Source organism: Notamacropus eugenii, chromosome 4 (genome assembly GCF_028372415.1).
Source record: "Notamacropus eugenii isolate mMacEug1 chromosome 4, mMacEug1.pri_v2, whole genome shotgun sequence".
NCBI lineage: Eukaryota > Metazoa > Chordata > Mammalia > Diprotodontia > Macropodidae > Notamacropus > Notamacropus eugenii.
Genome location: NC_092875.1, coordinates 22962690 through 22987598, shown reverse-complemented (window position 1 = coordinate 22987598; position 24909 = coordinate 22962690). Strand labels below are relative to the sequence as shown.

The window sequence follows — 24909 nt, the reverse complement described above, 5'->3', positions numbered from 1 at the left end:
TGAGATGAGACACTGGTGGTTTACTGAGCCCTAGCAAAGTTAGCAGAGAAGGTCAGTCGGACGCTCAGTGGATTCAGCAGAACTCTGATGCCCAGTGTTGGTATGATCAGGAGTTGCAGAGGGGCTGGGGCATTCTCCACAGCCTTTTGTACTCAGCTGAACAAGGAAGCGCAGCGGCAACAGGAGCCAGTCAAGTCTCACGTAGAATTTCTGGACCTTTGCGTGAAGAGACCTCCCTCAGCTGCCTGGGCTAGGTCTTTGGAAAGCTGGCCCACCTCTTCATGGTGGAGTCTGGAAAAGGCTGCGCCCCATGTGTCTTGCAGCGGACTGTTGTAACCTTCGTTCTCTTGGTCCTTCATCTTCATATCTTTCTGTTCCATCTTTCCACAAGCAATATAAACATCTCTGACTCTGTTACTAGAGAGACTCTCTTACTGTGCTATACATCGAGGGATGCTCTATGACAGGGGATTTCTTTTTGAAGTCATGAACCCTAGATGCCTAGAGACTCCTTCTCAGAATGATGTTTTCAGCCCATAAAATAAATGCATAAGGATTATATAGGAAACCCAATTCTCCGGAAATACAGTGATCTTTTTTTTTTTTTTTTTTAACAAAACAGGTTCATGGACCCCAGGTGAAGTACTGCCTGCTCTGCAGTTAGAACTGGCAGTCCCACTTGGGAAACCCTCTTTGCAAAGACAAGCCTTCACTCATTTCTCCTGTGGAATATTTCTCTCCCCATCTCTGGGGATCCAGCTCTAGCTTCATACCCACATGAGTTCTCCCTTTCATCCTTTAGGGGATGAGGCTGTAGCCCTTCTTAGAGAGGTTCTGTCCCCATCTGACTCAGATATCCCAGCCTCCTTGCTTTTAGGCCTGCTTTTTCTATTGAGGTTTCTGTTTTCTTGCGCAGCTCCTCAGAATGGACATGTACTGTTCCCTACTGTCACCATATTGGATGATTTAATAGACTGGGTGATTCAGAGTCCTGACCCAGTGACTTCTCCAAGGCCTGATCTTATACTGTGAGTTACTCTAGACTTGGTGTGGTGTGATGCCAAGTCTCTGGAGCTGGCTCATTTAGCCCACCTGTAGGCAGGCTGGCAGGTCCAGATCACATCCCCAGAATGAACTTGCTGTCAGGGTCCCCAGGATAACCTTTACACAGAGTAGACACAGCGGTCCCTTTCTCTTGGTGGAATGTCTGGATAAGAAAGGATAGTTTTCAAGGCTGGGTGTTGCCTAAGACACTGGGGCTCCAAACTGCCAAAACCCCTTTTCTCTTGCAGCCTCTGCTCAGCCTGGCAGGACCAAAGCACTTTTCATCAATGGGGCCTGCTCCTCCCCAACACTGCTGCCGACCCCAGGCACTTTCTCTCTCCCAGGTGTTCCTGACTATAGGTAAGTGGCTGCCAACTCATTTGTTTCAGGCATCCTAAACTGCTAGGAATCCTAGCCTTGTTCAGTCTTTGTTTGTGTATCCCTAGCATCTGGTACAGCATCTGGCATATAATAAATGTTACTGATTGATCCTGAATATTTTTAAGACCAAATTAGCATTTTCAAATACATTTGTTCATGAGGATCCAAAGACAAATTTAGTTTTCTCTTAGATTTAAGATGAATTTCATGGTGTAAAACCATGGAGAGTGTATTCAGTAGTGTCAGATGAGCTCTATTCCAGTACTGTCTCTCCTGCTTCTGTATCCGGGGGCATCTTAAAATTGACCACTCTGGGATTCCATTTCTTCATCTGAAAATAGTACTAGGTTCTTTCTAGCTCACAATGCTATAGGCCTGTGGTTTCCTTTAATGTGTTTGTTCAAAGTTCATGATGCCGACAGTCCTTTTGTTTGCTTGGCCTCCAGCTCTTCAGTTTACCTTTTCCGGCTGATGGCTGTCGTGGTCCATCATGGAGACATGCATTCTGGTCACTTTGTGACTTACCGACGCTCACCTCCTTCTGCTAAGAACCCTCTGTCCACCAGCAGCCAATGGCTCTGGATCTCAGATGACACTGTTCGAAAGGCAAGCTTGCAGGAGGTTTTGTCTTCGAGTGCTTATCTGCTCTTTTATGAGCGGGTCCTTTCGAAAGCCCAGCAACACCACAGCCAGGAGTACAAGTCTGAAGAGTGAAACTGCCCAGAGCTGGGCCTAGCAGTGCTCAGAACTGTTCAGAAAAACAGTCCTAAATATTTCTCTGTATACAATATGAAAATAGCCTGATTACAGTTCTTCGACATTCCGGTGTGGTAGTGATGGCAGGCCCTTTTAGGAGGAGCTGCCACCTTGATCCATGCCCAAACCAAGCTACTGGAAGCAGGTCTGATTGTGGTCAGTCCTCTGGAGTGTCAGGGTGTTAGAAAGCATCCATTATTTCTACAAGACATCTTCAGCCCCTCTGACCACAGGGGACTGGAGAGCTCCAGACGCCCAAGGCCACTTTGGAAGTGTAAACTACAAGTTTTAAGAGGAGATTCACTTTGTCTAATTCTTTTAAAAATTCAGATCAGATTTCTCTGTTTAAAAAGCAGGGCTGTAGAAGCTGTGAGTCAGAATTTCCATAGTTATTAAAGGCAGTGATTTAAAAGGAAAGAAGTGCCTTCCCCTTCTTTAAATGATTACAGTCCAATAAGTAGCTTTTGTAATGGGTCACGTCCAAAATCTGTGTAGCTCAATGAGGCAGAGAAAGACCTTTTGAAACACTTGACTGCCTCTGTTTTCTTACTGGAGGAACCAATGCAGCCCTTGCTTTTGTATGTCCTTTTCTAATGGTCAGGTCTTCCTACATTGGAGGAGGACCTGGTCAAGGTTAAGCTCTTTGCCCTTTGTAAGGAAAAGGCATCCTTGCTGCTTGCACCTTGTGTGCGAGGACTGCACAAGGCTAGGTGTGCTTTGTATGTCTTAAGTGTCCAAGCTCTGGTCTGGTCAGCTCATCCTAGGCCCTGACCTGACATAGAGCATGGGTTGGGAGATGGGACAGGCCATCATGAGGGAGGGGAATTCAGTCTAGTCTCCTGCTACAAAGAAGGGCTTGCCTCCTTTTTTAAAAAACAGTTCCAGAAGTCACATAGAACAGCTGTCTTTATCGTCTGTATCACCGCATACATTTCTCATTTTGAATTCATTCCCCATATGCTCCTATGACTATTATAATAGGTATTTATTAGAAACAGAGTGGAAGAAAGCACCCAATTTAATCATGTTCTCATTGCCTCTTTTCAGAGTTCTTAACTCCAGACACTCTAAGGCTGAAAAACTTGTTAGCTACCTAGGGCTTGCCTGTGTTTTAGTTCAGGTTTTTAAAAAATAGATAAAGCAAGAATTACGTCTGCTTCAAAAGTGCAAACTCTCCAGAGAGAAGACTTGGGCCTAGGTCCATCCGGAAGGCCTCACAAGTTCAGACCAAAACTTGGTTGTTCTGTGGCTGCTCCCTATCTGCCCATCTGCCTGCCCCAGAGGGTGCACTGGCTCAACCAGGTGTGCTGTGAAGCTGTCCTCAGTCAGGAGTTTGAGGTCTGCCGGCAGAGGGCAAAGGGCAACAGTTCATTGGCCTGATTTGGTGCAGTCCTCTGAAGGATCCAGCTGCTCGCTCAACTCATTCATTCACCAAAGTTCTGACTATGAAATGAAAGGCTCTGCTTTGCCCCAGGCCAGGGAAGCAAGTTAGCTGAAATGCTGCAGATTCCTTTGGAAAGGCACCTGCGAGAGATAGGAACAGGGAGGTTTTTACATAGCATTTCTCTGCAGGTCAGAAGGGAGGCTTGGTGCATGGTGGGTAACTGTGAAAGGCGTTTACAGAGAGAAAACCATTAACTATGTTTTTAAAAGCTTGACAGTTCTCTAATTTATTAGCAATTATTACGTGAAAGCCAGAAGACTGATTTTGAAGTTGGGGTAAATTATTAATTTAGTTCTTCATGACAAAAATTTAAGTTAAATGAGTAGTTTACAACACAAACCACTGGCTTTGTGAATCTGCTACGAGCATCTATCTGTTTTTGTACCTGCTGTGTGGATTATGGCAATAAAGATTCATTTTATTAGAAAAGCTAAATTGACAGTGGTTTTGCAGCTTACTGTTTCAGTGCAAAAACAAATAAAACTATGTAAGACAGTCCTTTAATAAATGAACACATGCTGTTTCATCTTTAAATTTTGCCTTCTGTGTGACTACTGTACTTTGTTTCCCATACTGTCAGAAATGCCAATAAGCCCCTCATTGACACAGAACTGTAAGGAAAATGGATTTTTCTGTCAAAAAAACTAGAGTTAAGGAAAGCATTTATCTTTTAGAGAGCAGAATGTTCCGAAAGGTCAGGTTGACCCGTGGAGCCAGAATCCTTTTTCTGATGGGGAGACTGTGGTACCAGTGGACGTTGGTTGGGTAGTTCATCATCAGTAAGCTCCCGTGGGCCAGCTGTATCTTCACTGCTTCAACATGCCGGGAGGGCTTTTTCCCTCGGGAATCTCTGTGCCGAAAGAAAAAGTCCCGGCAGGCTCCAAAGGATACGGACGCAATAGGGCTCCGGGGAGCCAATTCACTCTCATCATCCCGGTGCTCACCGATGTGATCACTGCCATCTTTGTATCTGCAAGGAGAAAACAGTCTGTTGTTCCAGTGTTGTCCTTATTCCAGGAACGCAGGATCTCATCCTTTCCTGACTGCAGATTAGCAATGAGAGAAAAGTACCCTCTGACTTTGGAGTTGGGACCTGGGTTCCAGGGGCCTTGCCACTTATTACTGCCTGGCTGATCTTAGGTAAAGACCTGGGCCTCAGTTTCCTCACCTGTAAAGTAGGGGCTGGGGTGGGCAGAAAGGGTCCCTTACAGAATCCAAATACTGTGATTCTGTGAGTCTCCCTGTGAAGATTTCAGGTCTTTCTTCAGTTCTAGAAATTAGCTAAGTCTGAAAAATATGTGCCTTTCTTTATTCTGCCTCGTGCTACTAGACCTTGAACTTTAATGAAAGGGAATATGATATCTCCAATTCTACTGTTTCCTAAGGCTCAGTTGTTTGGGGCTAGAAGGGGGCCTTAGAAATTAACTTGCCCAACTTTTCTCATCTCATAGCTTTAAGAAATTCACATAAGCTCAGGGAAGCTGAGTAATTTGTCCATGGCCTCTTAGGACATGCACCAGGCCTGTTCTCCAGTCAACATTTATTACGTAGGCCCACCTACTATGGGCCAGGCACTGGGCTAAGTGCTGGAGTCACAGACTAAAGTAAAGACAGCCTCTGCCCTCCAGGAGCTCAGTTTGATCACAAGCAGACAAGTAAGTACAATCCAGGTAAAGTCAGGATCCCTGGAGATGATCGGGGGAGAAGGCACCAACACGTGAATGGCTCCACCTCCTGTTCAGTTCACCAAAGGCAGACACTGTGCGGGGCTTTAAAGTGTTCCAGGCCAAACTACGTAAACTAGCAAGGGACCTGGGCTCCAAAGGAGTCAGCTGTAAAGTATGCCAAGGGCCAACCCTCAGAGACCATATTACCACACCTGACATTTCCCTGTATTACCTGTTGATAAGTACAAAATTGAAGGTGTGTCCAGTTGCACCAGTCACGCGGTCTCGAATGTGTTCCAGGACTGGAATCCAAGGCTTTGGAGATAAGGTGAGTCCTGAGAAGGTATAGGTCAACCCCAAGTCACCGTAAGTGGCTTGCTTCCTTGGGATCCTGTGCCACTTGCCAAACACTTGGACTCTGGAAAGATCACCTATTGAAATAAAGCTCGCAATCATTTCAGCTCTTAAGAATTCATTTCTGTGGCTCACCCTGAAATGGAAGTGGACATTACAGCTGAGTGTCTGTGAGCAACGGAGACGGCACTACTAGGTCTGAGTGTGTTGGCACCTGTCCTCTGGCTCACCTCAGAATGAACATGTAACTTAGGGAAAAGAAAGCAGACAATGTCCATTAGAAATAAGATCATGTCCACTCCAATTGATGGGCCTCACTCCCCCCACTGCCACATGTAGCCAGCTCAACAGGCCTCCTAATATACCCCCTCTTGCCTCCCCTGTGTGGCCTGAGTTCCACACTCTTCACCTCCGTGTAGCCCCAAGCATCTGCTTCTGTTCCAGGGATGACCTGAGTATCCCCTCCCTACCTCCAAGCCACTTGCTTCTCTACGTTCATGTGTTTTTAGGTCCACACGAAGAGCTGAACAGAACTGAACAGTAGACCCAGAAATGCCCTACTGATTTTATTATTCCAATCCAATTCTATTTCACTTGCTGTATTTAAGTACCTGTGATGGGCCAAGGATGGTGCTACTTGGCTAGCCCCTTCCCTCAAGAAGCTTCCATTCTATTTTAGAAGAGGAAGCTTTGGGCCTGGAGACAGGAGGACCTGAGCCCAAATCCAGCCTCAGAAGCCTCCTAGCTCGCTGGGCAAGTCACTAAACCTCCTCTGTTTCCTCAGCTGTCAAACAGGGATAGTGACGAGACCTACCTCCCAAAATCATGGTGAGGATTAAATGAGATGACATTTTCCAACTTTAAAGTGTTCCAGATGCGCAAGCCATTACAACTACAGTTGTTTAATATTCTTTGGTTAACAGTGTAAAGCTGAGCTGACCAAGGAAGAAAGCAGAGTAGGGGAGAAGGGCCTTGGTGCTTCTGGAGGGCTGTCCTGTGACCTCAGACTTGGGCAGCCACTCACTGGCCACTCCACAAACCACTGAATAAGCAGCAAGACTGAAACTTTGAGAAGCTGCCAGTGCCATCCACAACTGTGGGAACAAGGTGGGAGTGGAGGCTCCGTTCTTACAGCTGAGTTCCAAGGAAGCCCTCAGTGTCTCTGAAGGGAGCTGGATTTGTACAGAGTCCCAGCAACTGAAGGCAGGCAGGAGTGAAAGGGCAAAAAAGGATCAATCACAGGGTTCAGAAGTACAGATGGGCCCTTGGGAAACGGCCAAAGAACCTGGGTGTGTGTACTCACAGAGGGAAGAGCAGAGGGGAACTCTGAGGACCACCTGTAAGGGATCCTAGAAGGGAACAGGGGATGGGAGAGCTGGGAGGGGCCTTAGAAGAGGGGATGTCAGGATTGGGAGGGGCCAGGATCAAGGAACCCAAGACTGCTGTCTGTAGTCTTAAAGAGAACCATGACATGCAAGTGAACTGGAACTAAGGAAGGGCTGTGCAAAATCACTAGCCTCACTTTCTCCTCTGGAGCCTTCTGGGTCCAGTGGCCATATATGGATCAGGATGACTGGAGATGGCTCAGGATGTAGTGGAGTCAAAGCAACCCAAGATTAAAAAGGATGAGAACTGGAAAGAAACTAAGCTTCCTGACTGGTCATAACGTCTTTCCAATATTCCCTACGATTGATGGATAAGGGCTCGGGATTATTGTTTTTATAGACCTGACCTATGTGTTCTAATGTCATAAAAAAGAGATTTTACTTCCCAGAACAGAATAATTTGAATCAAACCTACTCTGTGCTGGGGAAAATGCAAAAAAATGGAGCTGAGCAAACTTTAAAAAGTGATGAAGTGGGGATATTTTCCCAAGGCATCTAGAAATTGCGGGAACTGGAAGCGGAGGCCAAGAGATCTGGCAAGTCTTTAAAAAAAAAAGAGTAGCTGACCACAGAATTTAGTTCTTACCTTCAAAATATTCCACTTCTTTTTCCAATGTCTGGAGAAGCTCATCTGCCTCCTTTCTGCCAAACAGGACCGTGTAGTCACAGTCCAAGTTCTCAGCCTGAATCTTCCGCCAGTGGCAGGCACCCACCAAGCCACTGTCTTTTCCTTCTGTTTCCCTCCTGGGTTTCTTCTTTGTTCTTTCCTCCTCTTCTCCCTGAAAGGTGTGACCTGGTTCCTGCCCTTCTCTAGCTTGTTCTAAAGGGTATCTCACAGCCTTTTTCACCAGAAATCTATCCATCTGCTGGTCTCTGGAAGTGAGCTGGGAGTTGGGAGGCCTGATTTAAAAAATGTGGAGAAACTTCTCAGGTGCCATCTGTGTTGGCCACAACCTATAGGAGAAAGGTTGGAAAAGGGACTCATCTAAAAGAGCCTTAGAACCACAATCTTACCGAATCCCAGATTTGGTGGTGCTGGCAAAGAACTGGAAACTCCGGCAGAGGGAGGGCATCAATCAGAAAAGCTGAACAAATTCTGTACTGGTGTGTTGGAAGAGACCCATGCAGGCCAAGGCATCCAGGAAAGACACCCCCACTACTGCAGGCAGGACAAGAGGTCCTTGGTCCTGACCCTGCTAGAAGACCCCACCGGAGGCTGGGTCCCCATCTGTCATGTGGGGAAATGAAATCATATTTGGAAAGTACTTCTGCACTATAGAAATGCCAGCGAGGATCAGCAGGTATTTTTACTACTTTCCCAGTCCAGTGCCCCTCATACCACACCCTAGTTCTCCGTCTCTGAAAGATCGTTCTCAGTGTCTCTAGTACCACCAAAGAGGTGGTATTTAAGATCTCAAAGCAAAGGAGTTGTTCTAACTCTAGGCATTATACTTTGTTGGAACATCCATGGAACTTTGCATTCAGATAAGAAAGCCTTGACATATCAGAGTTCTGCTTTGTCTGAGGCCCTGGTGGTATCTTTAAAACCCAGCTGCAGCCTAAATGAGTGCCCACTCCTCAAATACCGCCTATCCTGTACACTGCCACTACTTCCGGTTGTTCCCTTGGTCACAGGCCAGCCCCGCCTATCTTGGCTGTTTACATAACAGCTCTCGTGGATAGCAAAGCTCTCGGGCTCCCCTTGCCTATCCTTGGGGGAAGTGCACCATGATTTCCCACCCCTGATCCAAGTTATTGGAGAGAAAAGTCCTGGAACCGGCCTCAGAGCTGGAAGGAAAATGGGTAGTAAGTGGCAAAGTCTATCCTGCAACCCAGACAGTTGATTTAGGATCGCAGACTGAGCGGAAGGGACCCAAAAGGCCATCTTATCCAATTCCCTTATTTTACAACTGAGGTGACTTGCCCATGGTATCATAGGTAGTAAAGACAAAGTCAGGCCTCAAATTGAGATAATAAAACTGTTGTTGTTTTCTGTTTGATTAGTCATGTCTGAGTCCTCGGGACCCCATCTGGGGTTTTCTTGGCAAAGATACTGGAGTGGTTTGCCATTTTCTTCAGCTCATCTGACAGCTGAGAAAACTGAGGCAAGCAGGGTTAAGCAACTTGCCCAGGGTCACACAGCTAGTAAGTGTCTGAGGCTAGATTGAACTCAGCGAGATTTGCCTTCTAGATTGCCAGTTCATCGTTCTAACCACCTAGCTGCTCCCCCCCCCCCCCAAATTAAAGGATCATAGATTTGGAGGTGGAAGGGGGCTTAGAGGCCATCTGGTCCAACTCTTATTTTGCAGCTGAAAACATCAAGGTCAAGAGAGGCTCTCCAGTAGGTACCAAGTGACAGAGCTGGGATTTCATCAGGGCCAGACTCCCTGTGGCCCCCTCCCTCCCCTGCTTTGCCCCTTCTCCCCTTTACAATGATAACTACCTGGCTTCAAAGTTGCACCAACATGTAGAGGTCACTGGTAGTTCCTATGCAGCTGAGCTTGGCAGGTAGGCCTGAATAATTACATAAGATAGGACTGTAGTGATGGCCGTTTCTAATCCACCCCAATGGAAATGACTTGCCCAAGGAGAACAGCAAGAGTTCCAGGACAGGATGAGTCTGGCAGGTCTCCTGACTCCCAGTGCAGGATTTTAAGAGTTGAAAGAATCAGTCAATCAGCATTTATTAAATGCCTACTATTTGTCAGACGCTTTAGAGCAAGAAACTGGACTGAAGACATGAACTGAGTTCCCCAAGGCCATCCAACTCAATTCAGGAAGTGCTAAATAATCTACCAGGTGGGAAGGCTCTGCTAGCTTCTGGGGTCCCAGTGATGGGGTTCAGACTCTAGGAGCCTCTTTGAGCTCCCCTTGAATCTTCCCACTTAATGTGGCCTTTCTTACTCAAATCTAATCTTCCCATTTGTTCCAGCAGTCCCAGGAAGCCCTTGGGCTTTTCATTATCATTCTATTCAGGTCTCTGTTGTACCCCCCCCACCCTTGATCCCATCAAAACCCCATTTCCCCAGGCTGCCGACCACTCCCATCAAGCTCTGTATCCATTCCCATACTGCCCCTACCAAGATCTCTGGATTGCCCCACCTCCTTCCCACCTAGGTGCCCCCTAGTCTATCTCCTGATAGCCTCCAGCTGTTTCCAGCCTTTGACCCTCCTTGGATTCCCTCCTTGGACTTCTCCTCAAGACCCTTCCTAAACCCCTCCTCCCATCACCTTGGACTACCAGACCACCCCCCAGATCCCTCCTATACTCTTTACTGTATTTAAGTTCCACCTTGCCTCCATGAAGGCGCTCAGATTCAATCCAGCTCAGACTCTGTCTAGCTGAGATTTTATCTGGCCCACTTGTGAATACAAGCGTCACAAATGCTTAGGCTCCGTAAGAGGCAACCCAAGATGGCGAATCTTTAATAAATTTTGTTTTCTTTGGCTTTAAGAAGGCTTGAGTCAAATTCATTCAAGCACGACCTGGACTGTCGGTATTGTGGGGTCCCCGATCACCCCTGAACCTCGTCACCAGGAGATTACCTTCTGGAGCCCAGGAGAGGAAGTGGGGGTCCCAGCATGAGGGGCAAGCTGGCCTTCAGTCCCCGTTTAGGAAGCAGGTGCCGTGCACTGGGATACCAAGATGGAAGGAGGAAAACAACCCATACAAAGACAAGCAAATATGAAAGAAATAAGAGGCAATTTGTTTATTGTGGGGGAGGGACAGCCAAGGTGGGGCAAGCCTCCTCAAGGGTGGGGCCCTTGAGCTGAATCTTGAAGAGACTTTTGAGTTCTAAGAGGCAGAGGTGAGGAGGGAGGGCATTCTAGGCAGGGGGCACAGGCTGGATAAAGGCACTGACAGGTACAGAGGGAGATCAGCAAGTCTGGTTGGAATGCAGAGTAGGGCGAGGGGAAGTAATGGGAAATCCCTCCAAGCTCCATTTTGTGAGTCTGGTGAAGCCACTGACCCTCACACAGTCATGCTTTTTATTGCATAAAATAAAGATACAAAACATTACAGAAGAAATTAAACTGAAAGGCAACTATCAAAATATTTTTAAAAATACAAGTTCAAGGACCTGTTGACCTGAAAACTTGGTTAGAGAGAAAAGGCAACAGGCTAAATGCATACATTTTATAATTTAATTAATCAATTCCCTATTAAAGACAACGGTAACATAATGCATTATGGAGCCAGAAACGTTCTGGCTACCCAGTGCAGAAATCTTCTGGCTTATATACATTTTGCCATTGAGAAAGGAACTCTCCTAGTTGAACAAATCATAAATTCAGTAAGACAAGACAATTAACAAAGTAGTGTCTGTTAGGCCTTGTGATTCCAGGCTGTGTAAACATATGTCTCTGTGACATACAATAAGAAAATCCCACCAGGCTTCCTGTCCTAAACAGGCCTTTGAAGTTGTTTATCTTAACAGAGTTGACAAAGCTGAAGTTACACCCCAAGGTATCTGTGTTTTTCTCTTATCACTAGGATGCTAGAAGAAGGGTCTGGTAAGGAAGTCCCATTTGCTTGACATCAAAAGGCATCCTCTAAGTTAAACACAGGGGACTATTAGGTTCAAGCTCTTCTTAATTCAAACTTTTGCCCTTATTAAAGTCTAAAATTTATGTTAAATATTATCAGACCTCAGGTTAAAAAGCCTTGGTCTAGACAGAGAAGCTAGAGCCAAACTGTGAAGAGGATATTTCTTCTTTCTCCCAGAATAGGGAGACCCTGAAACTTCTTGAGGGGAGGAGTGACTTGGGCAGCTGCTCAAAAGATGGACTCCATGGAGGAGAGATTTGACTCAGGAAGACCAGAGTGAAGGCTCTCACAACACAGAGCCAATGCAGGCCTCCACCAGCCCAGCCTAGCATGCATAAACACTGTCTCATTTTTTCCACTGCTTCGTAAAAAAAAGTGTAGACAACTCCACTACTCTTCACTGTGAGCTGCCCCTGTAGGCCCTGAGGTCTCACCAGGGAAGGAAGAGAGAACAGTTTGGGCCTTCTTCCTGAAGGCCCCAGGGATTGAGACCTGTTTTCATCCACTCCCTCCAGGGGATCTTTTGCCCTAAACTCTCTTCCTACTTGCCCAGGGTCCCCTAGGGTGTTCATTGGAAACCTTGTGCCTTCCCTACATGTGCAGAAAAATAGCTTGGTGAAAGCTGTCTGCTATCCACTTTACTAGTGTATGTGGGGCAAGCCCATCACCCTGGCTGGGATGCTCATCATCTCATACTCTGTACCAACGCTATACAGCATCGTTTGACACTGTTAAGTCATGAGGGCTTATGGAAAATTATGTCAAAATTTGGTTGCCCAGGGAAGTTCATCTGCATTGGACATTAATTTCATGATGGCACATTTGCCCGGGTTCTGGATAGGGGACAATGCTCTCGTGCATTCCCAGTCACCAGTGGAGTGAAACAGGGCTGTGCGCTTGCTCCCATGCGCCGTATTGCTGGTAAATTCTTCAATTTGAAAAGGCTACAAGCCAAGACCAAAGTGGAGGGAGTTTTGGTGCATGATTTTCTGTTTGCAGATGATTGTGCCCTCAACGCAGCCTCTGAAGCTGAGATGCAACAAAGTATCGATCAACTCTCTGCTGCCTGTGCTAATTTTGGCCTAGTAATTAACACCAAGAAAACACAGGTGCTCCATCAGCCACCACCACACCGTCCATACGTGGAACCATCGGTTACAATAAATGGAGAAGTTCTGAATGCTGTGGATAAAAGTTCACTTACCTTGGTAGTGTACTTTCCAGGGATGTACACATTGACAATGAGGTTGATGCACGTATTACCAGAGCTAGTTCAGTGTTTGGGAGATTCTGAAGGAAAGTTTGGGAGAGAAGAGGTATTAGACTGACTACCAAACTAAGGTCTACAGAACCGTTGTGTTGACCTCATTGTTGTATACCTGTGAAACATGGACAGTCTACCAGCACCATGCCAGGAAACCGAATCGCTTCCATTTGAACTGTCTTAGGAAGATCCTGAGGATCACCTGGCAGGATAAGGCACCAGACACTGAGGTCCTTGCTTGAGCTGAACTGCCAAGCATTCAAACTGTGCTTCAGAGAGTGCAACTCTGATGGGCTGGCCACGTTGCTCAAACGCAAAACTCACGCTTGTCAAAGAGACTATTTTATGGAGAACTCACATGGGGCAGGCGATCACATGGTGGCCAGAAGAAATAATACAAGAACACTCTCAAGATCTCTTTCAAGAACTTTGGATTTGACTAGGCAACATGGAAGACAATGGCACAGGCCCGCTCCGCATGGCGTTCCCTCATCAGAAAAGGTGCTGTGCTCTGTGAGCAAAGCAGAGTTGAGACAGCACAAAGGAAACATAGGATGCGCAAATTTGGAGTAACCACCTCAAATGTTCACATGGACTCATCTGTGCCCAACCTGTGGTAGCACATTCCAAGCTTGTATTGGTTGATCAGCCACAGTTGGACACACTGAAACTTGACTTTATCATGGTGATGTCATTTTGGTCCTCTTCTAGAATGAAGGACAACTAACCACCGCTATAGACTCCTAGTGGGTCTCCCAGCCTCAAGTCTCTGCCATTGATTTTCCTGAGTGACCTTTGGCAGAAGGCTGTGGAATGGGGGAAGGGCCCCTGTGATATTCTATGGCCAAGGTCCCCCACTGCATCTAGGGCCATCTCCAGCGGTCCTGATCTAAATCTTACCACTGGACCCAGAAGACTCCAAAGGAGAGACTGAGGCTGGTGACTTTGCACAGCCAAGCCTCACCATAATCCAGTTCACTTGCAAGTCATGGCATCATCTTCCTGATATCAACAAAGGACAAACAACATTTCTATGGCTGTGAATCATGGAACACTAGGGTCCCTTGAGGGTCCCAAGCACAGTGAACAAACAACCGATGACTACAACACCACACAAGGAACAACACGCAAGATACCATCCAGACTATGTGTGTATGAACGTGTCAGCCTGGGTGCAAGGCCTGTGTCACAGAATTTCAGGGGAGGCCTCTGCTGGTTCAGGTAGGTGACCACAGGGCACACGAGGAGGGATGGCCTAGACATCTCAAAGCCTTCAAATCAGCAATCAGGCAACATCAGTAGTCCTGGTAAGAACTGACTAAGGGTTTATTACATGCCAGGCCCTGGGTTAAGTCCTGGGGCTACAAAGAGAGGTCAAGGACAGGCCCTGCTCTCCAGGAGCTCACAGATGACTGACAAACAACCAGTACAAACATGACACAGACAGGAGAAATAGGAGATGGGCCGCGGAGAGTGGGCACAAAGATGGAGGAGGACCGGGAAAGGCTTCCTGTAGATGATGGGATTTTACTTGGGATGGGAGGAAGGCTGAGAATTCCCAGCACCGGTGAGAGCCAAAGCTCCACATCACAGTGTGGGAAAGGGCAGACAGGCTAGTGTCACTGCAGAGAAAAGTCTGGAAAGGGAGGAGGGGACCTGGCTGTGAAGGACTTCAAAAGCCAAACAAAGGATTTTATACTTGATCCTGGAGATAAAATGAAAGCAGTCCAGTTTCCTAAACAGAAGAATGATATGGTCAGATCCAGCAGCTACGTGTCAAGTGGATGGAGCACTGGGCCTGGAGTCAGGGAGACCTGAGTTCAAATGTCCTCAGACACGTCCTAACTGTGTGACCATTGAGTGGGATAGACTTGGTGAAGACTCCTCAGATTGTGGTTTTCTCCCAAGGGTGAGGTGGGGCCTGGAGGCTCGGGGCTGCAGTGTTTTTGGAATAGAATAGTTCCATATAAGGTATAAAACTGTGTGGTGTACTGGGGTCTCAATGATTGGACAAAACTTGCGTAATTCCTCGATGTCTTCATTTCAAAGGGATTGGTTAGATCTCGTGTCTAGAATGTAAGACCATATCCTCAGCTAATGAGGATAATGGTCAGTGGGGGGGAGGAGGGACTTGCGTTAGGGTTTATAAATCACTGTCCTGATTTTTATCTTCGGCTTTCCTACTCCAGGTGAACTGCTGTGGGATTGTCCAGATTCTCGAGAATCGAATAAAACTCTTTTCTGTCATCACTTTGAGAGGCCTCTGAGTAATTGATTTATGTAGGGACCTGAGCCATCCCACACAGTTTGGGGGCTCGTCCGGGATCTGTGACCTTTCTGAGAGACGGCTGACAGCTCAGTCCAAGGACTTGGGCGCCCGTGGGGAGATTTCCCCATTGTCCTTGAAAGGAGCTGCTGGGCCTCCCTCTCTGCAAGGTAACGACCTGAAGCAGAGGAACTCAGTGAAGACAGAAAAGAATAGAGATAAGGACTCCAAAGACTCCGAAGCTGTGAAGTGTGTAAAAATGCCAACCGGTTGGTGTTGAAGTTTGCAGTCAGGCAACTTGTACGCGTATACAACCCAGCGGTAAGCGCGGGGGGGGTCTGGGGGTCAATTCGTTGAGTCTTAGATAGACTCGGGGAGAAGGTGACGACTCCCAACCAAATTAGTGGACTGCGGGACCCCAGGGTGAAGGGCCCCCCCAAAAACGTTTGCTGGGTGACTGTTGGTGACGGGCGACCCTCACCTGAGAGCTGGCAAGAGAAGCTAGCAAGGGAGCTAGCATAATTCGTTGAGTCTCAGACTCGGAGGTGTTGGCGACGACCCTCGACCAAAGGAGCCAGCAGGAGAAGCTAGCAAGGGAGCTAGCATAATTCGTTGAGTCTCAGACTCGGAGGTGTTGGCGACAACCCTCGACCAAAATGGGACAAAAGCAGTCCAGGAATAGAGCTTCGGAGTGGAGTCAGGAAGAAATACCGGTAAATAGTCCCTTGGGAAACCGATTACAAAATTGGCATGAATTACCAAAATTATAGAGAAAAGAATGTAGAAGAAGATGATTAAGTACTGTTGTTTCATATGGGGTGAAAAGACATTGGAGGAGGAGGAGGCACAATCTGGCCCAAATATGGTTCCTCCGAGGACTGGGTGTGACAAAAATTTAAACCTATATGTCCTATTCTATTCTGTTAAATGTTTTGTCTGTATATGTTGTGTTGGTATTTCTGTGTGAATGAAAGTCTGTGTGTCTCTGTTTTTATCTGATAAGGTTGTAAATTTAGCCAGCCAGCCAGCAGGAGCAGAAAGGCTGAGCTGAACTGTCCTTGAAATTCCTGTTACTCCCTTTCTTCAACCCCTCCAGACTAGTTTCAGAGGGGTGGAGGGACAAGGAGGGAGAGGAAAAAAAAAAAAAATTCTTTTTCCCTCAGACCTAAGAGGCATGCTAGCAACCAATTAACCATTTCCTGCCTCACCCAAAAGAAGAAATTTTAGTGTAATGGGAAATAACAGAAAGTTAAGTGAATTCATTCTGGTCTATTTGGAATTGTGAATAGGTGAAATGTGTCATTCTTAATTTAATGCTTCAGATAGGTTAGAATTTATTAAAGTTTGGTGGAAGTAAGCAGAAGATTAGAAAGTAAAAAAAAAAATCTCAAGTAAGCAACTTAGAGCTGAGAGTTTTGGATTTAGGTTTAATTAGGTCAATATATTTGGTGCCAGACAATGTATTTAAAGTAAAAAGATAATAAGTTTAGGTTTTTCTTTTTCTTTGCAGGGTGGGAGGGCCAGAAAGGGGTGGCCTTGGGAATCCTGGCACAAATAAGAGGAGGGCAGAGACACCCAGCAGCATTTCTGCCAAAAATGTTAGCTCCATTAACAAAAGGATAGGTATTTGTTAGATGCAACATTAATCTAATAGATTGGGGTTTTAAAAAGATGTAATAGAAATTTGATAATTTGAAACTTAAAAAGAGCTGAATAGGTTAATGGCTTCTTTTAAGTTTTAAGTAAACTTAAATAAGTTTAAATTTTTAGGTAATCCATCTAAATATTGTATTAGAATTTGCATTGTTAAGCTAGTTTGTGAATTGGTTAAAAAGAGTTGTTATGAATTGTTTTTTTGTAAGAGTTTTCTTGTTGTAGCATTCTTATTAAGAAAATGAGAATGCTTTAAAAATGTATGGGTATATATATATATAGGTGTGATTTTCAAGCCTATTTCATCTGAGCATGTATTATGTTAAAAGTTGATTTCTGTTGTTGAAAAGGAAATTTTAGCTAAAATTGTTTTTGCCATGAATCAAGCATTTACTCTAAAGTTATTTTTGTAAAAGAAAGTTTATGGGCAAATATGAAAAGGCTGTGGGTTTAGGTCTTGTGATTTCTGTCAATTAGTTTCAAGGGGATTGTGATAAATTGTAAACTGTTCATAAGAGAAGAAATATTTGCTGTATTAAGAAATACTTTGTAAAATCTTTCGTATGGGTTTTTGAAAGGCCTACCTATCCAATTCGTATTTGTAAGTTACAAAAGTGGGAAGAATTTAGTTTCTCTAATAGGATATGAAAATACAATTGATGTCATCTGAAATTTATTGTTCGGATTCATAGCTAAAACAATTTGTTACCACTTATAAAAAATTATGTTTGCCATTAGTAATTCTAATGCTAAAACCTAAAGCTGGTACACTGTGTGAATATGTGGGAAAGAAGCAGTCCTCAGGCTAGTAACAAGTACAGACCCAGAAGCTGAGAAGATTGTATACAGAACTTGCTTTGGTGAGAATTTGAAAATGTATAAGAAATGATCTTCAGTGATTGGCTCTTTAGGGCAAATTTAAGATCTAAGAAGTAAATAAAATCCCTGGGGACATTCTTTCTAAATCTAATGAGAATAAATAGATATTGTATCATTGTTACACAGAACAAAATTGGGATTCAAAGTTAGCTGTAATTGTATTTTATTTACAGGGGGATTCAAGGAAAGGAATCCCTTATAAAAAGGGGGGGGGGGGCAGGTGGTCTGGGAGCTCCAGGAATGGTCTTGATGGGAGTGGCCAGTAAACTGGAGATTTGGACTGATAGAATTAAGAGTGGGAAGTAGAATAGACTTGGGTATAGTGATAAGAGTGGACCTTAGGAGAGCCGGTTCACGTGGAAAAACCAAGGAGTTTTCAAGGTGAGGTTTTCCAAGGCCTTTAGACAAATGGGACTAAAACTTTTTGGGGTAATGGACAAAGGTCCCAACTTGGAGTGAGATCTTTACAGGTTACAAAATGATGTAAAAGCAATTAGTATTAAAACAATTAACTGAATTAATTACTGAGACTAAATCAGAGGCATCTTCAGTTTGGGGAAAGAATTTCAGTCTAATTTTCTTAGAGGTAGGTAGCCTCTGGTAATATTTGGCATTGAAAGTTAAATGATTGTTTTGATTTGAATTCATTACATGAACATAAAAATTCAAGTTAGTGTTTGAACTTATCACATGTGTAGCTCATTCTTTTAGATTGAGCAGGGTTAGAAAGGGATAAAGTAGTTTGGGAAACAGATATAAATCTATTAGAGCAATGACTTATGATTGTTATTCAATCAGGAACTAGAACATGTATAGAAAGGCATGTAGGCTACTTAGACCTGCTTCAAAAGATGTTCCTTGGCCAATGTGAAATTAGTCATGTCTGAAACTGATTATTGGAGCTTGCTATTTTAAGATTTTTGTGGGACTATTAACTGACTGTTCTTCTGAGTCTAACTCCAGGTGTGGATAGCAAGAGAGGTGGTCTGAGCCAGTGATCCATGATGCCAATAAGCCTGTGAGATGCTGGTATGAACTGCAAAAAGGTGATCTCATGGGAAGGTCGGGAGAGCGACTGTTCAGTCTGGGCTGAGGTAGGATTTTCCTGACTCAATTTCCCCACTGACACCTGGCAGACTTGAAGCCTGGCTGAATGCCAGTTGACAACCTACTCCTGCCTGGAACTGACGTGAAGTAAGGGAGATGTTTCCCTGCAATGTCCCTACTCTTAGTGGCAAATTCCTAAAATCAGAAGTTTTGTAAGTAATAATACCAGATCTGTTGAATAATAGATTGTTGGTAGGGGAACATCTGAGGTTAAGTCTAACATTGAGCTAACAGGTTTAGGACTTTATAACAACAACAATAAGTTAGGGTCCTCTAATTCTTAGTAATGGTGTGGAGATGATTAGGTTAAGGGCTTGTGAGGCTAGTATGCATAGTTATTATTTTGTCCTAGTTGGTTAATGCTAAATGAAAAATGGTTTGTAGACTATATTGTAAATGCTTTAAAAGAAGCATCACATGATCAGAAGTTGGAATTGTTTTATGATGTGATATGCACTGTGTTAAGAATGATTATTTATTGTATTTATATAAGTACTGGAGCCTGGTGTTGACTCCTTAGTGAAATCTCATCTTCCTAATGAGGGAATGAATAATGACTTGCTGTGAAATGTAGAAGCTGCATTTTAATGTGAATTTCTTATTTTTCTTTAAAAAAAAAAAATGATAATTTGTCAAAGTTTCAATTTCGATTTTTGTAAGAATGATAGGATTGGTAATCTAAGATGGTATTAAGTTCAATTCTGTAGGAGAGTGGACATCTGGATTTCTACAAGAAGATAAAGAAAAGAAGATGCTGAGATGCTGTGCTGACAACTGTTTGAAGGAGCATCCAGATCAGAAAATTGCATAAGATGATATTTCTCCCCAGACTGCTGTATGAGATGGAACCTCTAAATGGACAGTTCATTAATTTAAATCTCTGTATCTGTACTTATGACAAGGGGACTGCCCCCCTGTAATTTGCTAATGCGTCAGTCAACTTTGCTTTCTTCCCATATTCATATAAAAAGGAAGATAGATGAAGGGAAGGATTCATAAGGGAAAGAATGTGAAGAGGTATTTATTGATTGGATTTAGGTATGGAAAAAGGAAAAATAAGAGGAGGGGAGGAATATGGGTAAGTTGAACCTTGAACTATCTATTCCCCCATACCAATTCAGAAAATGTTTAGCATGATTGGGAAGCCAGTAGACAAAGTTATGGAAGGTTATTGCATTTAAAATTTTAAAGTTGTTTACTTTCATTTATAATTATTGCTATTAGTTAATAACTCTCAAGCTTCATGCTTGGAGACACACTTTGTCAGTATTAAAGCTCCATTTGAAGCGTGTGTGAGAACACACAGAATTTGGAAAAGGATGGCCAACTTGCATACAGGCTGTGGCAGCCACTGCCCTCCTAGTAGAAGAAAGTAGAAAAATCACTTTTGGAGGCTGTTTGATTGTGAGTGTACCTCATCAGGTGCGATCTATCTTAAATCAGAGAGCTGGGAGATGGCTGACAGATTCAAGAATTTTAAAGTATGAGGCCATATTATTAGAAAAGGATGATTTAATACTGTCCCAAGACCATAACCTTAATCCAGCTAGTTTTCTGTCAGCCTCACCCGAGGAGCCTGTAAATTTGGAACACTGCTGTTTGGATATAACTGATTATCAGACAAAAGTGCGGGAGGATTTACAAGAATCCCCTTTGTTTGAGGGAGTGAATTGGTTTATAGATGGGTCCTCCCGGGTGATAGAAGGAAAGAGACAGAATGGGTATGCCATAATAGATGGAGATAGAAGTTCTCTAGTACAAGCTAGTAGCTTACCTAAGACTTGGTCAGCACAAACTTGTGAACTGTATGCTTTGCATCAAGCTTTAAAATTATTAGAAGGGAAAGAAGGATCTATATATACAGACTCTAAGTATGTTTGGGGAGTAGCACATGTTTTTGGAAAAATTTGGGAAGAAAGAGGAATGGTAAATAGTAAGGGAAAGGAACTAGCTCATACCACCCTACTGACTAAAGTATTGAGTAGTTTACTGTTGCCCAAAGCAATTGCTATTGTGCATGTGAAAGGACATCAAATAGGGAATACCTTTGAGGCTAGAGGTAATCGCCTTGCTGATGAGGAAGCGAGGAAGGCTGGGGAAAAGGAACCTGGACAGACTGCAATGTTGGTATTAATTCCTACTTTGCCTCCCAATCTCCCCTCCCCATCCTATACTCAGGAAGAGAAGAAAAAGGCTCAAGACTTGGGAGCCAAGGAGACAGAAGGAGGGCGCTGGTTTCTCCCGGATGGCCGTGAGGTACTGACCAAGGCAGGGATGAGACGAGTCTTGCAATACCTACATCAAGGTAGTCATTGGGATGTCCAAAACCTGTGTGATGCTGTATTGACCAAGTTTGTGTCACCGGGCTTATACACACTGGCCAGACAATTGGTGGAGGGTTGTCTGATTTGTCGAAGGACGAATAAGACTGCTCAACGCCACCCCCCCCAAAGGGGGCAGGCCCCTGGGATACAGACCCTTCCAAAGCATTCAGGTGGACTTCACCGAACTACCATCAGTGGGCAGTCTCAAATACCTGCTAGTCATAGTAGATCACCTGACCTCATGGGTAGAAGCCTTTCCCTTATCACGAGCTACTGCCTCCTCAGTTAGTAAGATATTATTGGAACAGATAATTCCACGGTATGGCATGGTGGAGAGGATAGATTCGGACCAAGGCACTCACTTTACTGCCAAGGTTTTGCAGTCATTAATAAAAGCACTGGAGATTACTTGGGAGTTTCACACTCCCTGGCATTCTCCTTCCTCAGGCAAAGTAGAAAGAATGAATCAGGGAAACAGCATCCAGGGGTTCCTCTATATGATGATCTAGCAAAAAGAAAGAGGAACATCGACACCTCCCTCACTCAGACTGGAAATGCAAATGGGTGGGGCGATACTTGGCCTCCTGAGAGGATAATCAGAGAGTATGGGCCTGCAACTTGGGCTCAAGATGGGAGCTGGGGTTATAGAACCCCTATATATCTATTAAACAGACTAATCAGACTTCAAGCAGTAGTTGAAATTATAACCAATCAAACAGCAAAGGCTTTGGACTTACTGGCTGATCAAGCCACACAAACTAGGGAAGCAGTACTGCAACATAGATTAATCTTAGATTATTTACTTGCAGAAGAAGGAGGAATTTGTGGGAAGCTCAATTTAGCTACATGTTGCTTAAAAATTGATGATAATGGAAGGATAGTGAAAGAGATCACCAAGAATATCAGGAAGGTTGCTCATGTTCCCATACAAACTTGGGGCTCCCCTTTCAATACATCCTGGTGGTCCTGGTTTGAGGGGAGCTGGTGGAAGAAGTTACTGTGGTTTGGCCTTATAGCAATTAGTGGTATTGTATTACTTCCTATTTGTCTACCTTGTTTGATTTCACTAATTACTAAAATAGTTAGAAATTCTTTACTAAAACTTGTTAGAGTAGAAGAAAGGACTGAAGGAGCCATTCGACTGATGATATTAAAAAAGGAAGGTTGGGTACCTGTGGAGACAAGAGACATGAATGATCCTGATTGGGATGAGGAGATTAATAGACAGTGTGAGATTATGTTACAGAACTTTGGTTAAAACATCCGTGAGAAGTCTTCAGGCTGATAAAATAAGAGGAGGGATTGAGTGGGATAGACTTGGTGAAGACTCCTCAGATTGTGGTTTTCTCCCAAGGGTGAGGTGGGGCCTGGAGGCTCGGGGCTGCAGTGTTTTTGGAATAGAATAGTTCCATATAAGGTATAAAACTGTGTGGTGTACTGGGGTCTCAATGATTGGACAAAACTTGCGTAATTCCTCGATGTCTTCATTTCAAAGGGATTGGTTAGATCTCGTGTCTAGAATGTAAGACCATATCCTCAGCTAATGAGGATAATGGTCAGTGGGGGGGAGGAGGGACTTGCGTTAGGGTTTATAAATCACTGTCCTGATTTTTATCTTCGGCTTTCCTACTCCAGGTGAACTGCTGTGGGATTGTCCAGATTCTCGAGAATCGAATAAAACTCTTTTCTGTCATCACTTTGAGAGGCCTCTGAGTAATTGATTTATGTAGGGACCTGAGCCATCCCACACACCCTGGGCAAGTCTAAGGCACCCTGTTTGCCTTAAGTTTCCTCACCTGTAAAATGAGCTGAAGAAGAAAATGGCACTCCAGTATCTTTGCCAAGAAAGCCCCAAATGGGGTCACGGAGAGTCAGATACAACTGAAAACAACAACAAACTATAACAAGGGTGAGACCTGTATTGAGGATGACCCCTAGGTTGGGAGCTTGGTTCGCTGAAAAGATAGCACTGTCCTCCACAGTAACAGGAAAGTTAGAAAAAGAGGAGAATTTGAGGGGAAAAAGAATGAGTCCAGTGTTGAAGAGCTGAGTTTAAAATGTCCAAACACAATTCCTTCAGACTTCTAGAGGCAAAAGGCCAGTCAGTTGAACCTTCCTCTGGGTGTTTTCTCGGTCCCCAAATTAGAATGGCCTTTGTCTTTGCATCCCTTCCAATTAAAACCACAGACTAGGAAAACTCATTTTAAGGAAACCATTTTCCCCTAGGGGATCTAGTGAATCACAGGGATTATTAAATCACAGACTCTTGGGGGAAAGGATGGTCTTGATCCAGGCCTAATCAGAAAGACCAGGGGTTTGAGTGGTGTGACCTAGGACAAGCCACTGAGCTCTCAACACCGTAGGCAATCCTTTAAAATGAGCCTTTCTCCCCAAACAGTAACAGTAGCAAAGGCCTGGAAGGAAAGGGGGGGAGGGGTCCCATCCACTGGAATGAATGGTGCCATGGGAAAGTTAAGAAGGTATTCAGTAAAACCCAGGAAGACTCATAGGAACAAGATGCACAAAGAAGCAGAACAATTTCCACTGTGAAAACAATGTAAAGGAAATCAGGCCTGAAAGTCTGAAGAATTCTGATTGATACAATGGCCCGACTGGAGGGGGACCCAGCCTCAAGCCAACTGTGGAAACAATTTAAAATCTTTTTTAGTAAAAATGAAAATTAATAATGCGGTTTTCTCCCTGCCAGACTTGTGGGAAAAGGCTCTCAGAGTCAGGGCAGGGACAAAAAGGCCTTTCTTAGGGAAATAAAGGGAGGTTAACAAACTCTAAGATCTGGCCTAGCTCCGACGAAAGCCCTCAGGGGAAATGGAAAAGAATTCACTTCTAATTCAGTCAGACACCCCAGATCCGTGGGAAGAGCCCCAGGGATTCTGGGACACGGTTCCCCAAAATCCCATCTCCCCAACCTATAGAAGAAGTTTCCAGGATTTATTCAGGCTGAAGTCTGGGCTAAGACAAAGAACAAAACGGGGCCCCACCTGAAGGGAGACTAAAAGCAATCTCTGGTCCTGGGGGGGTAATTCATTAACCCGACTGCCAGCCCCACCGTGGGGGAAGAAGGAAGAGATTCTCTGTCCGTCTCCCCTGAGGTTTCCGGAGATGGGAAGGGAGATGTCTCTCACTATAAGGGGAGCTAAGGGGCACCCTGGTAAGGAGCAAGAAGGAAGCTTAGAAGCCCAGTGTCAGAGAGCAGACTTGGGGCTGGAAAGGATGTTCCAGATCCTCCCGGGGCTCCGTGAGGGCACTGCCAGCGCTAGGCAGTGCCCGGCACACAGTAGGTCCGTAATAAACCGGCACTGATCGATCCCTCCATCACTTATTCCTCCTTTTCCCGGGTTTGGCTACCTTGGTATGTATTTCTGGTGTCCCCCATTAGACGGTCAGCTCCGGTCTTTTTCTATCCCCGGCGCCTAGCACAGTGCCCCGCACATAGTAGGGCCTCATCAATATTTGCTGATCGATTGAATTGCAACCAGCCTGCTCCCTGTTTGGCTTCCTCAGTTTCCCTATCTGTAAAAAGTCAAAGGGCTGGTGAGATGATCCCAGGAGTCTCTTCTGGGTCTAGAGCTGGGGTTCTCGGGGGTCACTCCCCATTTTACAGCTGGAGAAACTGAGGCCCGGAAGTCAGCCAGAGGGCTTGGCGACTGAGACCGGACTAGGCCCACATCGCAGGGGCTCCACCCTCTCCCCTACCCCATCTCACCTGCTCCTGGAGATCCCTCCCAGGCCAGCGTGCGTCACGTGGGGCTCTATAGCAATCCCTAGCGCGCACGCGCCAGAGACCACCCCCCCCCCCCCCCCGAACGTAGCACGCA

The 24909-nt window shown here is 44.9% G+C and overlaps 2 protein-coding genes across 10 annotated transcripts in view; one reads left to right on the top strand and one right to left on the bottom strand.

Moving 5' to 3' along the window:
* USP30 (ubiquitin specific peptidase 30) overlaps window positions 1-4159 on the top strand; it is a 29405-nt gene extending 25246 nt beyond the window's left edge. For all 5 annotated transcript variants that reach the window (XM_072600181.1, XM_072600183.1, XM_072600180.1 and 2 more), the window contains 2 exons: window positions 1293-1404; window positions 1872-4159. In XM_072600181.1, coding sequence (XP_072456282.1) covers window positions 1293-1404; window positions 1872-2139 — 380 coding nt within the window. In that variant the 3' untranslated portion in view covers window positions 2140-4159. The remainder of the gene's footprint in view (window positions 1-1292; window positions 1405-1871) is intronic.
* On the bottom strand, window positions 3825-24906 carry ALKBH2 (alkB homolog 2, alpha-ketoglutarate dependent dioxygenase). Of its 5 annotated transcripts, XM_072600186.1 has the most exons (5): window positions 24798-24906; window positions 12785-12870; window positions 7618-7985; window positions 5525-5723; window positions 3825-4595 (listed from the first exon to the last, which is right to left on the bottom strand). In XM_072600186.1, exons 3-5 carry the CDS (start codon window positions 7892-7894, stop codon window positions 4289-4291), a joined length of 783 nt encoding a protein of 260 aa, XP_072456287.1. In that variant the 5' UTR covers window positions 7895-7985; window positions 12785-12870; window positions 24798-24906; the 3' UTR covers window positions 3825-4288. The 5 variants fall into 5 exon arrangements, with proteins under 5 accessions (XP_072456287.1, XP_072456290.1, XP_072456289.1 ...); XM_072600189.1 differs by lacking the exon at window positions 12785-12870 and having other exon boundaries at window positions 24798-24884; XM_072600188.1 differs by lacking the exons at window positions 12785-12870; window positions 24798-24906 and adding an exon at window positions 10578-10666.
* Between the last annotated feature and the right edge of the window lie 3 nt (window positions 24907-24909).